Raw genomic sequence first — 16,165 nt, 5'->3', positions numbered from 1 at the left:
ATGTACTTTCAAGATGGAGGGGCAACATGGCGACCAGCATTCGAACGCCTCACCTGTATGTATTTTTAATGGCATATTACAAACTTACGAGAATACTTTATTACTTGAAAGAAGTAAATATACATTAATAAGCACATATATTTTTGGAAGAACTAAGTGTTTTAAGCTAAGAATAAACTAAAAAAGTTACACAGTGTAGCTTTAACAATCGCTCCAGCTGCCTTGCCAGCTCCACAACACTCGGTCCTGCTCTGCTTCACACTACAGTAACGTTAATAATCGCATCCAATCGCATAACAATCTCTGCTAGAGGTCGCTTATTCAAAACAAAGGCGTAACTTGCTGATGCTTTAATTTCGTGGAATCATAGATGTCATCTTCACCTCTACTGCTGGTGAAAAAGAATCCAATGGGACTCAGGCAGAAATCATATTCATAAATGAGCAAATGTATTAAAGATTTATTAGCGGTACTGTAGTATGAAGCAGGGTGGGGCTGAAAGCTGTTGGAGCGGAACGAGGTCGCTGGAGCGATTGATAATGAGAGACGAGTGACACACGGCTCGAGAGCTGCGGAGCTTTCATTATGCCACAGACGAGCGCTTCCGCTTCTTCTGCTCATGTGTATGTGAGGTAACACAGCACTGTTTTATCATATTACATACATTTTCCATGGATTCTACAAAATATTTAAAGAAAAAATGTGGGTATGATATGATTGATGGTCCGTGTCCTGGTTAAAAAACTTGGAAACATTTGGGATAATGTAAGTACACAAGTCAGCAATATATAACATTGTTCTAGTGATTTTTAGGATATTTGAATCCAAAAATATTTACATAGTGTGCCTTTAACACTTTTTCCGACAAGCAGATGCAATGAGTCTTGTTTTTCCTTTTTGTTCATGTGACGTTCGGCTTATTAACTGGTCGAGGTGTGTTGGATCAGGGTTGGAGCTAAACTTTGCAGGAAGGTAGATCTCCAGGGACAGGATTGGGCAACCCTGTTTTAAACCCCCTCTATATCCCTCTCTTTGAATGAGAGGTCAACACTCAAAAAGAGGGCCGGAAAGAATTCACTTGTAATTCACATCTTTATATTACAATTTCTCATAAATCCTTCCCACCCATAAAATAAATTATTGATTTTAGTAAGGGAGAGGAAGGGGGAAGTGAATTAACTATCCTTCCACTATTTGGTTGTGGCCTCATTCCATTTTAAATTAGATATGAGATCTAATGTTCAGTTCCACTGTATATCCTTGTCTCCTGTGGGTACTATAGCGTCGCCATGGCAGCTCATTTTGTATTGTTCCTCTACGCCACAAGGCTTTAGTCTCACGGTTTGTCTGGACCCGCACACAATTACCACTGAACTCCAAAAGGCTATTACTGTAACTCACAATGCAATTTTCTGCTGCAGAAATTCCCAAACTCTCTCCCTGCTGGCTACTGCCAGAGCTCCGGGTCTGATTCCTCAACCAATTTACCGTATTACAGTCCTCATTGTCTTGCAGACGGACAATCTATGCAGCAATCATTGCAGCAGTTTAGATGTGATTTACACAGCCTCTCCTAAAGTGATTCTTAGCTAGAGGCAGATTGTATTCATTCCGGACGGGCCTGTTTACGGGCCCCTAAAACGCAGAGCACTCATTGCTGGCAAGAGGCCTGCAGGAAGATTTTGGTAATTAAGCGCCTAACATTTATAATATGGGATCTCCTGCGGTTGTATATGTATCTCATGTAGAGGGTATGCAGTGACATCCCTTTCCTGACAGTGTTCCTTACAACTTACCAAAGAGCCAGTGGTCCATGGACATTGACATGAGGCCAGAAATGAGGTTTTCTGAGGTTCATATGTATCTTACTTCTTCATCGGGCAAAAACATAAAATAAAGCCTGTGAACACTAGACAACACTATACTATCTAATGTAAGTATGTCTATCTATCTATCTATCTATCTATCTATCTATCTATCTATCTATCTATCTATCTATCTATCTATCTATCTATCTATCTATCTATCTATCTATCTATCTGTCTGTCTGTCTGTCTGTCTGTCTGTCTGTCTGTCTGTCTGTCTGTCTGTCTGTCTGTCTGTCTGTCTGTGTCTGTCTGTCTGTCTGTCTGTCTGTCTGTCTGTCCGTCCGTCCGTCCGTCCGTCCGTCCGTCCGTCCGTTCATCCATCTGTAACATGCTTTGTGGATCATAATAGATGTTTTTTAAATAAATGTTGACAAAAAACAGTAACAAAAATACAGTTACACAGAATTAAAATGGTAAATATTTAAGGATGGACACAAAGGACACAAAACTCTTTTCAGCGTCATTACTCTAGTCTTCAGTGTCACATGACCCTTCAGAAATCATTCTAATATTCAAATTTGCTGCTCAAGAAACATTTCTTATTATTATCAATGTTGAAAACAGTTGTGCTGCTTAATATTTTTGTGGAAACCATGATATATGTTTATGTTTTGGTAATGTTAATACATTTATACTTTTACTATTGTTAAGATAATGCTAAATTATATTCAGTACCTATATAAAAAATGAACTAAAAGAAACACATTTCTGGTTTAGTGTTACAGTTTTTTTCAGTCGCTTTGGTACATTTCTCGAATCAAACTCATCATTTGCAAAACAGTAAGTGCATTTCTCAAAACAATTTGTACAAATAGCAAAACACCATAGATAACCTGCAAAAGCCACTCTCTTGCTCAAAATCCTTAGTTCATCTCTCAAAAGTAAATATCTGTGTCAATGAACATATCATTGCCATCAGAATGACAAGTCCTTGTGTCATTGTGTACGGACAAGACAGTCAAATTGTTTAGTCATGTTGTCAATATAACAGTTTACTCTGGAGGGATATTCTGATGGAAACTACGGGTAAAGTTTTGATGACAATTATTGTCAATTGTAAGTTACATCTTAGTGTATGTGTGAGTGTAATCGCAAGAGAATGGAAAATATTCAAATTTACACTCTTACTGTTTGTACTGTATTTTATTGACAGAACATGTCATTGAGATAGACAAATGAAAAGACAGCACTGAATAGCACACACAAAAAAACCTAAACAAGAAATGTGAACATAGAAAAACTGTACATGCGGTGCTGTAGAAATATATTTGTATATATCTGCTAGTTGATGTTTCATGAGAAGCACCTTCATTAGAGAAAGTCAAGATTTACCTGGGAGCAATTTACCAATTCAGGACAGATTTAGAAAAAAGTCTAATGGAAATATAGAAAGTACAGAAATATGCTTGACATAGTATGATAACTTATGCTATGAGCTTGTGCCTAAATGTTGTGGGCGGTGAGACTATTCAACAGAGACAAAATATTTACATATTGATCAACATGACATAAGCAACTGATAATGTAGGAAACAGCTGAGAATTGTACATAATCATTTGCATGGATGTACCAAAGCATTTGCAACTTGCTCAAAGAAATGAGAAACTGCTTTTTTGATGTGCACAAGTGACACAATGATGTGAGAATTGAACAGGTAGTTTTGAGAATTTCAATTCTGATCTGAGAAATGTACCAAAGCGACTGAGAAAAGCTGTAATGAAGCAGTACATTAATATTTGGCTACATGTGCTAAAAAACTAAACTATAACTAAACTAAAACTAAAATATAGATAAAAAAAGTCTCGGTTACGTATGTAACCCTCATTCCCTGAAGAAGGGAACGGAGACGTGCGTCAGAACTGAACCGACGAATTGGGATCTGATCCCAATTCGTTGGTTCAGTTCTGACGTATGTCGAACGTGACCGACTGAAAGGGAACTAGAGATGGTTGAAATAGCTCAAATTTCTTTAACAGTATCAGCAGCCGCTGTTATGTTGTGATCTATTTTTTATTGGGGTTCCCAAATTTGCTAACACAGATCCATTTCTAAGGATTCAAGTTTCCATCAGATGCATCTAGTATAACTATCCAATAGTTTTCGATTGGTAGAGAACACTAGCCTGACAAGCCAGACCCACATCAAGATGTTTGATCTGGAAACTCACCATAGACAGGGCTCAATCCGAGGGGCGGGATAAACGGTTGTCTTTCAAACTCCCTCTGCACGCGATAGGATAGCGCTACACCAACCAGAGCAACGAAGGTGAAGGGGAGCTCGCTGACTGATTAAACATTCGCCGTATCCGGTCGGCTAAACTCCGAACACATCTTCCCTTCTTAAGAATGACTTCAGTGCCGCTCTTTGTTCTTTTCTCAGAGGAAAGCTTAACTCCAAGTCTTCCAGAGTCGTGGGCAGAGCTGATTCGAAAGACCGCCACCGTTCGCCAGTTTCTGTGTTACTAGAAGCACGCAAACGCAACTCGGCCGTCGTCATTATGGCCCCGCCCGCCGACTCTATACACGATGTAAATGGTAAATGGTAAATGGACTGCATTTATATAGCGCTTTTATCCAAAGCGCTTTACATTTTTGCCTCACATTCACCCATTCATACACTCATTCATACACCGACGGCGATGTCAACCATGTAAGGCGCCATCCAGCTCGTCGGGAGCAGCTGGGGTTAGGTGTCTTGCTCATGGACACTTCGACACTTGGTCAGGCGGAACCGGGGATTGAACCACCAACCTTCTGGTTTGTAGACAACCTACATGAACCACTGAGCCACTGCCGCCCCATGTGATTGGGCCGTCCAGATTCTGAGGAATACAGCTCAGATAGGAATTGAGAGTTGCTAGACCACACTTGCGGGCAAATTAAATTTGCTGCCGCTAGGGTGCGTCTAGATTTCTAGGCTTAGAGAACACATGAAGTTTAAGTAGACTTTCATAGAACACTGCACTTAAGCTAGTGTGAAAGATAGTAATGCAGTCTTTCAGCAAAGATAGGCTTTTATTTGCTGTTACTTTCAATGTGAAGATGCTCCCTAACTTTGATGACAATGCCCAATCCTATCAGTACTTTATCACTCTATGCGAAAATAGCTGTGATTTTGAAGGACTTATTTATTTTTTTATTTTTTACGGCAAGACCGCAGCCTTCTCTACCTCTTGCCGTATTGATTTTCTGCTCTGGAAACCTGCTGTTTCCTTTCTCAGGTGCAGCTGTGATCCCAGGGCTATGATATCTACTGCTCAGTACACAGCAATATGAAGTATGAATGCCAGCCGCAACGTAAATATGTGAGGCTAAGACACTCAGGCAATATCGGCCCAGTGAATAGTGCCCTAAACTCTCGAAAACATTAAATCCCAGCTAAAGTTCTCAAAAAGGCAAATGAGAGATTGTATCTTCTTATTTGTTAGCTCAGGATTGGCTTAGTTCAGTCAGAGAGATGCTTGACTGCCTAAATTTCTCTTACTTTCCATGGCCTCTATTTGTATTGTCAGTGTTGCTAAGCCTCTTAGTGTAACACTCAGATGTGAGCTGCGATACTTTGTTCTTTTCTATTTAAAGTACAGTACACTTTTCATTTGATAGTGTAGGAGGGTTGAAATCAAGCGAATGTTGCTTTGCTTTACATTGCTCCTCATACTGGCTTGCTGTTTATCATTTAATCATTTTGTGAATAGAAAAATAGCTTTGGCGAAACCTATGTTGCTATATGATTATAAAATGACATGCTGGAGTGATGAACTGCAATCACAATGGCAATACCGGGTTTTATTTCATGGAGATAATAACTAATAATAATCTCCACCAAACAATATTACACAGACTAATTAAAACATATACATTAACTGTACTGTACATTTAATTAGACACAGCTAATTAAAACATATACATTTCCTGTTTCAGCAGTGACAGCAAAGTAAGAATCGTTTAAACAAGGCAGACCATAGACCCTGATATTCATCATGCTTGTTTGTTAACATCAGTGCATTTGTTAAATTGTCATTAACTGGTGCCGCTGTCTGTCATGTCAGGTTATTTTGGCTGCAACATTCTTCACATTAGTACAACGTGCGACACGTTACAAACGGCCTTTTTTCATGCAACACAAGAGTGAAGTTCAGGGGGAAATTTTCATAAAAACAACACAACTTTGAATTGAATTAAATAGTTTATAACAGTTTGAACAGTTTACACTGACATTCTCCTCATGCTTTATTAAATTAGGCTTTTTGTTGATGCTGCTTTGTATTTTTTTATCGAAAATGATTAGGCTTTATTCACAATAAAGCCTAAAATGTCAGGGTTATTGTGCTTATACTAAAAACATTCAAACATTTTGTGCTTTAAATAAAAGAAACATCAACTGAAATAAAATAAAATACAAAAGAATTTAAACTTATTTTATTTCACATAGTTACCAAGACAATATTTCTATAATAAAGTACTATAGCAAATGGAAGCTTGTAACTTTTTATCTCATGATTCTGACTTTTTGTCTCAGAATTGTGTGAATTGCACAATTGTGAGTTATAAAGTCAGAATTGCATGATATAAAGTCAGAATTGTGTGATATAAACTCAAAATTGCAAGTTTTAAAGTCAGAATTAGCAGTCATTTGAACTATGCTCGTTGATCACGCCTCTTGTGCAGTAAAAATACAGAGCAGACTCCCGAGACCATTGTTCAAATTTAAATTGAGCTCGGTCTGATGATCAGTGTCAGCCAGACAACCAGTCTCACTCTGCTCTCTTCTGTTCCTGTGTGCTTTCAGGTAGAACCAGTCTGCATGGCAAAGCGTCTCTGCAGATCGACCAGGTGCGCTCAGAAGACCAGGGCTGGTATGAGTGCAGGGTCCTCATGCTGGAACAACAATATGACACCTTCCACAACGGCAGCTGGGTTCACCTCACAGTCAACGGTGAGACACTCGCCACTGTCACACACCCATCTATACGGACAGACGGACGGACGTTTGTTCTTTGTATAAGGCTTTGCATATAACTTTATTTGTAAATGTATGTAGCCAGTCTATCCATGCACAGACTATACATACACTGCAGGATGGAGCCGACATACATTTTACCTCTCTCTCTCTCTCTCTCTCTCTCTCTCTCTCTCTCTCTCTCTCTCTCTCTCTCTCTCTCTCTCTCTCTCTCTCTCTCTCTCTCTCTCTCTCTCTCTCTCGCTCTCTCTCTCTGCTCTCTTCCCCCTCCCCCACCATTTAATGGATGTCTGCTTTTGGGGGTGGAGTAGGACTAATCGTGGCTTGATTTCATATTCATTTCTAATATCAGCAGTAAATCAGAGCTGTGAGGAGTGGAGGAGGATGAGACTGTCTCTTACCACTCATGACTGCCTGCTGCTGTGAGTAATACGTGTGGTAGACCCAACAAAAAAACAGCCTTTATGCTCAAGCTGCAGAAATGAGCAATGTACTCCCTTGTGATTTTTGTCTAGGTCTGTTGCCCTTGTTTCCATCAGAAAATGTTTTTGCCATCCTCCTTGTCAGAGACAATAATGGGTCAAAATTAGATTTTCGGTTAGTATGTTACTGTGACTGTCCCATCAAAATTAAAAAATGAGAGTTTTGTTCCATTTAATCCATTTCTGCACTCTAAAAAAAACAGAGTTAAGGGCTGGGTAAATATAGGACAGAACACATGTTGTGTAATTGTGTAACTAAGTAAAAAAAACATTTTTACTATGTATACTATATATACATTTTTTTAATACTTCATACATGAATGTTTATAGATTAACCTAATCCTCAATTTAAAAAAAAAAAATAGACCACATGACCACTGTTTTGGATATTTCCTTTATTTTGGTTATTATATTTTACAGTATCGCATGTTTTAAAGATTTTGTAGATAGTTTTTAAAACATATTTCCTACATTTAAGCTAGTTTAACAAATATTAGAAGTAGAAAATAAAACATATTGAAGTAATTAAAGTGTAATTGACCAGTCTCTGTTGACCAGTCTCACTGTAACGAAATATGTGGTGACTGAATTCATAACCATTCCATAAACAGTCAGTGCACAGTTCCTAGAATATACTATAAATACTAAGTATTTATAAAATCATCACATTTTAGGCATCAGTCGTTCCCGTCACTTGAAAAGACAGATGTGACACTCATTGAGATGACTCAAATGATCATGCCCTTGTTTGTTGCTTTGCATAAGATTAAACAATATACAGCACAATAATACATTTATAAAAAAAATGTAATGTATACAAACCTGCATTTTACAGAAGACATGCACCAATTTGATGGAGCTGCACTGCTCTCTCTCCTGAAAAGGTTGCAAAAAGTCCACGATTTAACTCAAACCTGAGATGTTATGTCTGACCCAGGATCTGGGTAACACAAAAACTTCCCGAACACTGGGATGTTATGTCTGATCCAGGATCTGGGTAACACAAAATCTACCCAAACACTGGGTTGTTACGTCTGAACCAGGATCTGAGTAACACAAAAACTACCCAAACACTGAAAAAATAACCCCAAAAACGTCTGACCCAGGATCTGAGTAACACAAAAACTACCCAAACACTGGGTTTGTTATGTCTGATCTGGGATCTGGGTAACACAAAATCTACCCAAAAACTGAAAAGATAACCAAAAAAATGACTCAGGAGTTGGGTAGAAAAAATAACCCAATCTTTTTTAGAGTGTGTATGACTCATCATGCACTACACATATTTTTGTCCAATCAAATTCTCTCCAGAATACAAATCTCCTGCATCTAATCCAACCTGCAACAGACTAGCAAGTAAACTGTAGTTCATGGCCGTGATGTATAGAAATCATTTGGCTATTTACAAATAAAAGGGACTATTAATTGATATCTCCCTCCAGAACTTCCCATTTCATTAGGAACACAGGACAAAACTGCTTGACGAGCGATTTCATAAAGGTGTTTAAAATAATAAAGGGAAGCTTACACTCAATATTATGAGCCTTTGGGTATTGGCCAGCATTCAAAAGAAACCCATCGGCCTGCTCTAAAATCTGCATGCTCTTGTGTCTAATAAACAGAGTATATTTCACCAGGCACCACCATTATTTCCATTACACTAATGGAGATGTCTTCCATAGTGCCAAACTACAGAGGCAAATTTGGGGTAGCTCAAGGCTTTGGTCATGTCATGTTCCTCTCGCTCATTCTGTTTGAACATCACATTTTGCTTGATTTATTATTTATGGGCATGGTTCAGCACCACTGGAAATATATTATCTCCTCCACGGTGAGTGTTTGCATTTTATTAGATGATGAATTTAATACGATCCATTAAGACAATATATAAACTATCATGATTCACAGCTCAGTAATCATTGCCTGGGGGTCAATATCCAAAAGGCCCTCGGTCGCATATTAATAGTATCACAACGCCGCTGTAGGCTTAACTCAAGTGCTGACACGGCAGATTATTTCCAATACTGGAGCCTTTTGTATTCGGTTGATCTGCATACTGATTTTCACTGTACACAATTTTACATGTATGAGCTGTAGTGGCAGAGGAATTCAGAATAAGTATGGTTGGTGAGTATCATGTTGGTGAGAATCATTTGCTGTGTTGATATGTTGGTGATAACAAGCAACATATTGGCCCTTTATAGTGTATTTATTGAATTGCATCCCCGAGTGAGATGTGTGCATTCAGTAGACAGTAGCAGAGAGGATGTGATGAAAGTGTGCAGTTAATGATGTGGTCGTCTGATCGAAGTTGCACTGGAGGGACTGGGTGTTCAAATTGTATTGGTACATTAGGAAGAAAGGAACAGTTAAGAGGAAGCAAGAAAGAAAAAAAAGCTATTTTAGTTTGCCAGACCAGGCAACATTTTTCCAGTCTTCAACTGTCCAATTTTGATGAGCTTGCGCAAACTGTAGCCTCTTTTTCCTATTTGTAGTGGAGATGAGTGGTACCCGGTGGGGTCTTCTGCTGTTGTAGCCCATCCGCCTCAAGGTTGTGCGTGTTGTGGCTTCACAAATGCTTTGCTGCATACCTCGATTGTAACGAGTGGTTATTTCAGTCAAAGTTGCTCTTCTATCAGCTTGAATCAGTCGGCCCATTCTCCTCTGACCTCTAGCATCAACAAGGCATTTTCGCCCCCAGGACTGCCGCATACTGGATGTTTTTCCCTTTTCACACCATTCTTTGTAAACCCTAGAAATGGTTGTGCGTGAAAGTCCCAGTAACTGAGCAGAACACGAATCGGTTCCTCCGCAGAACAAAGCTCGGAACGAACACAACCAGTCAATAATACCGGCGAGAAAACATTTTGTGATCTTGTCGATCCTCTTCCACGAAATTGTTTGTTTTTTAGAACCGGACATTCCTTTTTCCAATGCCCTTCCTCAAAACAGTAGCGGCACATGGAATCAGAAATAACTTTTGGGGTTCCCCTAGGCATTTTATCCATATTTAATGAAAAATCATTTTTTTGAAATTTTGGCTTGGAATAACTATCACTATAATTCCTGCCTCTATTCACTCGATAGTCGCCCATACTTCTATGCGTCAAAACGAAATCATCGGCTAACACTGCAGCCTGCCCAGCAGTCTTAGGTTTGTTCTCATTAATATAGGTAGCAATATTCTCAGGAATTATATACTTAAGCTGTTCAGTGAGAATCAACTCCCGCAGACCCTCAAATGTATCGATACTAGAAGTAGCGCACCAACGATCAAAATGAGTTGTTAACTCACGAAGAACTTCAACATGCGTCTGCCGCTCACTTTTTTTCCAAGTGCGAAAACGCAATCGATACGCCTCAGGGACTAATTCAAAAGCTTTCAAAACTGCAGCTTTAACTTTTACATAATCCTTACGATCCTCCATTGACAACGCCGTATACGCTTCCTGAGCTCTTCCAAACAATACTGACTGCAGCATAATTGTTCGATCCGTACTTGGCCAATTTCGTTCATCGGCCACACTCTCAAATAATGAAAAAAACACCTCAGGGTCTCTTTCATTAAATTTCGGTAGTAACTTCAAATTACTTATCAAGTCTCCCGAATGATCACGTTTACTAACACCATCCCCTGCTATTTTTCCATCAGCCACGAGTTTTAAACGTTCGATTTGTAACTGATAAGTTTGTGCCTGCCGATCTGATTCTAATCTGCTTTCCTGTTTAAGTTTTGCACACTCAATATCATGCTTTTTTACCAACTCATCAGCCCTAATTTTCGCCAATTCAATTTCCTTTTCTTTCAATTCTCGCTCACGTTCTGTACCCTGCTGAAACATTTCTTTTTCGTGCGCCTGCTTCAGCGACAATATTTCTTTTCGCTGTTCAAATGATAAACCACTCAAGTCAGATCCACCCACTATCTCTCGCACGCCAGTTAGCACACCACAATCAATTAATTTATTCTTAACCAACGTTCGCAATTCATCTTTCCGTAAGCGTTTATCGATCCCCACCAGTTTATAGCGCTCTACAATCCCCCACAATTGCTGTTTCGAACATAAATTTAATTTCTCTTCTGAAGGGACACGCACAAATTCTTCTAACGCTGCCATATCTAAATCACAGAACAGCGCAGCCACTGACAAATAACGTGTAATCAACGAACATCAAAACATGATAAGCAACCCGGCTCACAATAACCTCTCCCCCTAACTAATTCCAAAAAACCCCCCCAAAAAAAACACTAACTAACTCAACCCTAACTCTTCTGTGACTTCCCAAGAGTCGAGCCTCTTTAAGCACTAATACCGCTGGCGCAGAGCTGAACTATCGGTCCAGACCCGCAACCACGGCCGTGCACTCAACCCAGGAATTCACGAAAAACAAAAAACAATCTACCACCTAACCGGGGAGCAAACCAACCTGTGAGCCGCATTAACTTACCCGTTCGATGAAAAAACAGCCGAACGCGAACATCACTGCGCCGCTACCAAACATAAGCGCACCTGATCCTTTTCACTAATTACCACTCCATGTGCCTCTCGAACAAAAGAAACGGACGAGCCCCCATATGTCACAACCAGCTCACAATTGCGACATGAACGGGAGGCAACATGGACCAGCGAAGTCGTAAAAAGAAAGAATAATTTATTTAAATAAACAACATAAGAACAAATGAAATAACAAAACGGCAGCCAAGCGCAGACACCCCGACGTTCCCCTCTCCAATCCTACATCAGTCGTTCTTATGTGCCTCCAATGAGCTTCAGGTGGAACAGCCACACCCCCCACTCAGCAGCACACCTGCAAACAAAACACAAAAACAAACAAGGACCAGCCATAACTGGGCCTCTAACATTGTGAAATACTCAGACCGGCCCGTCAGGCACCAACAACCATGCCACGCTCAAAATTGCTTAAATCATCTTTCTTTCCCATTCTGACATTCAGTTTTGAGTTCAGGAGATTGTCTTGACCAGGACCACACCCCTAAATGCATTGAAGCAACTGCCTTGTGATTGGTTGATTAGATAATGGGATTAATGAGAAATGGAACAGGTGTTCCTAATAATCCTTTAGGTGAGTCTAAGTAACAATCAGTGGGTCATTAAAAAAGAAAATGCCATGTTAACACAAAAACTCCACATAAAAAAGGATTATGGCACGCACTCAACAATTCCAACATTTTAAAATAGTTACTTTATGAACATTTGCATAAAATACCTGAAAAAATGTAAAGAAAAAACAGGTCTAATCCATATTTATCCATATATATTCTCTGCGTGCACGAAACTTCCTTTGCCTCTCTGCTGTTGATGTGGGTGCCATTTCTGACTAGGATGCCTGTTGAAGTGGACAGGACACATTCTATAACAAAAATAGAAGTTATGATTTTTGTAATAATATATTTACTGAAATTTATTTTTTAAATTTAAATCATGATTAAATTAAGTGAATAACTCAACCCTGTCACAAAGTTTACAACCCCGAAATAATGACATATGTGAGTGTGATGGTTTTTTTTTGCTCAAAATGGCCACTGCTCTTAATGTGGTGTAGAAGAGTGGGCCAAATGGCAGCCAATGAAATAAGTATAGCATAGATTTTTATGGATTAAAATAACATTTTGAAAAGTCATAATTTTCCATCTTAATTTTATGTGATGGGGTTGAGTTTTTAAGCTTGACTATAATACACCTACAAAAAGGAATAAAGTGTGATATCACTCACCTTCTTCCACACCCTGCTGTTGAAGAGAGCTAAATGATGCAAATTCCTGTAAATGATGTCACATATGGGTGGAGTCTAAATTATTATGGGTGAAGATTGGTTGGCGTGACGGGGTTGAGTTCAGACTGAGGGACGTAACTTTATAAGTAGTTTTTTTTTAAATCAAATATCTTGCTTTTTTTAATTATTATTTTCAAAAGCAAAGAATACAAATAAACAGAGGTGGTAAAAGTACTCAAAAGTTATACTCGAGTGAAAGTATATACACCTAAATAAAAAAATACTCCAGTAAAAGTAGAAAGTCCTCCATTCAAACATCACTTGAGTAAAAGTACAAAAGTATCAGATTTAAAACGTACTCAAGTACCGAAAGTAAAAAGTAAATATTCAAATTAACTGTAAATATCAATAATTAAGCAGATAAAATCTTTTGGGACTGATATGCAATGCTTTAATTGAACAAATTATAAGATTAGATACTGTAATTAAGAATTTGTTAGATTTGCAATTAATAGGAGACAATGAAGCACCTTAACGCAGTATAGGGGTTAAACTTAAAATAGACATGTTCCATAACATTAGCTCCATAAAACAGATGAGGAGCAAGATACTATTAACTAATTCAAAATTAATTCAAAAGCCATAACCACAATGACATATTACGTAACAATTAGTTAATAGTCATGTGCCTCAACAAGTAAAGTCATACTATAATTTTGCCAATTGTTATGATTAATGATTAATTAAACAGACAACTGAGAGTCGGAATGCATGGCTTTGAATACATGAATTTACATTATTAGTTAATGTAATATGTTATTAGGGAATTAATGATGTCAATAGCAATTCATATATTACTTAATCTATTAATCATAGAGAATGTTCATTAGTTGCTGATGCAGTAATCATTAATAAATGGTTTAGTTCTTCATTAGTAATACATTAACTCATGATTATCTGTGCATTAGTTAGGCATGAATTATAATAGTGCACCTGTATTGCAAAATGTTACCGATGTTTTCATAGTAAATAGTGTGCCGCAAAATAAAAAAGTTGGGGAAACACATGAGCTAACGTTAGTGTGGCAAACCTGACTTGTCAGCCTTGTCAAGTCTATAGGCTACCAGACTGGACCATCCATGACCGACCAGACCGGTTTGGAAATCAAGTGTAATAAATACTTAATACTTGGAGTGGGCATGGGGAAATGTATTGGAGTAAAAAGTAAACTTTGCCTTTAATATTATAGTGGAGTAAGAGTAAAAGTAGATGAAAATAAAATATACTCAAGTAAAGTACAGATCCCCGAAAAAAATACTTAAGTAAAGTATCAAAGTATTTTTACTTGATTACTTACCACCCCTGCAAATACATACTTGCATTATTGCTGAAAATTATAGACATTGTGCACATTTTATTAATTCTTTTCCAAGTACAAATTCAGCGAAGAACCTCAGGGACATGACCACATGCTTGCTGTAAGACAGAAATAAGATTATTTTTAATAATAAAAATTATTTAAATGCAATAATTATTTGTATTCATTATAAAGGACATACCAAAGTATTGTGAAAAGCTTTTAACATTTCATTTTGGTGAACCACCACTTTCAAAAATCTAGGGGACTGAAATATTACCGAATCCTAGGAATGACCCATGTGTTAATAATTTGTATACTTAGTATGAAATAAATGTATTTTAAATACATTTTGGTATAGTTTTTACACCAGGGATGTTTGCTGCAGTGATACACTTTGCTTATTTGTAGCCTACTTTTGATTATTCATTGCGAAATGAAGCAGCACCTGATATTTATTTGTCTGCTGTCAGACATCGAGGTGTCATCCACAGGAACGGTATAATTAGCGTTGTCAGTTCTCTGTTAGTGCAGGGTATTTGTATATTTAACATATGCTTGTGAGGTGAGACTCATGCATATTCCAAACCTCAAGCAATGACACCAGCAAGGGTAACTGTCTGCTGCACCCTGTGTCCATGTTAAAAGTCCACAGCCGTTCTTGCAGAAATCACTGGGACTTATTTGGAAAGTGCACAGTAGCCGTTTTTCCATTTGAGAGCTGCGGCGGGAGAGCAGGCGAGCGAGCGAGCGCGAGGCGCAAGTGAAGGGTGTATTATTGCACGCGGCCTGCGTGTTGGTGTATGTGTGTGTTTTTGGCCCAGGGTGAATGAGTTCAGTGTCTGCCTCATCTTTTTTCAGCCGGAGAAATGTCACCTGTGCAGCTGTGGCGGGCGGCGCTACTGCGAACATCTGTGATGGTTTATTTCACGGCTTCCTATTTCCTCTCTACTGCCGCAGCGGCCATTCATGCCCTCCCTCGTTTGCATTCATGGTCAGTTCGCCGGTTCACTCAGTCACGTCCACTCACACGCACACACACACACACACACACTCCCGGCCCTGCTTTCCGAAATGTCAATAACAGTGATTGCGGCGTGTGGGTTTTATATGTCGTCGGGGCATTTTACAATAAGGCGCGTATAATAGCCTTTTGGCTAAATGGCTCATGGTTGGATTTGCAAGCAATGCAGCTTTGAATCTAAAGGACATAATGCCTGCTTGAAATTCACTACATTTGCTTTGATTGCGGATGTGTGATTGACCTGCAGCCATGGCTGAGTCTTTGACTGAAATGAAAATGATAGGAGGCAGATATTGCTCCTCCCGGTAGATTTTGGCGTGAGGCTCTTATGAGATGTAACCATTTTATGACTTTTAATATGCATTGTCATGCCTTTAAAGATGCTCCTCTCAGGAGAAGTCCATTAGCTGACTTGGTTAGTTTGAGATTAAATGCTTTATGTGCATTTATTATGTGGATACTTCAACGTTTTCAGTCTGATGTAATAAGTAAATAACTCTAAAATCATTTTAATAATTACAAAAGTTGTGCTTGCTCTTGTGGTTTGTTACGCCTTTTCCACTAAAAGGGTGCTGACCAGATTTTTTGCTGACTGATAACGGTAGCTTATTATTAAAAGATGGTTTTATATTCACACGTGATATTTTTAAATAAAATAAAATGATTTTTATTTGTTTTGTTTATTTATTTTTCAGCATCAAGGGCTTCTTGTGTAAACAAATGTGTTGATTATAATAAG

At 38.5% G+C, this 16,165-nt stretch overlaps 1 protein-coding gene across 1 annotated transcript in view; it reads left to right on the top strand.

The window, feature by feature from the left end:
* Positions 1-16,165, top strand: part of igsf9ba (immunoglobulin superfamily, member 9Ba) — a 107,753-nt gene that overhangs the window by 24,814 nt on the left and 66,774 nt on the right. Inside the window, exon 3 of the mRNA XM_067451170.1 lies at positions 6,657-6,803. Within this exon, the coding sequence (XP_067307271.1) occupies positions 6,657-6,803 (147 nt within the window). The remainder of the gene's footprint in view (positions 1-6,656; positions 6,804-16,165) is intronic.

Source organism: Pseudorasbora parva, chromosome 8 (genome assembly GCF_024679245.1).
Source record: "Pseudorasbora parva isolate DD20220531a chromosome 8, ASM2467924v1, whole genome shotgun sequence".
In the NCBI taxonomy this organism is placed as follows: Eukaryota; Metazoa; Chordata; class Actinopteri; order Cypriniformes; family Gobionidae; genus Pseudorasbora; species Pseudorasbora parva.
Note: the sequence above shows the minus strand (reverse complement) of the source record. Positions and strands in the feature narration are given on the sequence as shown.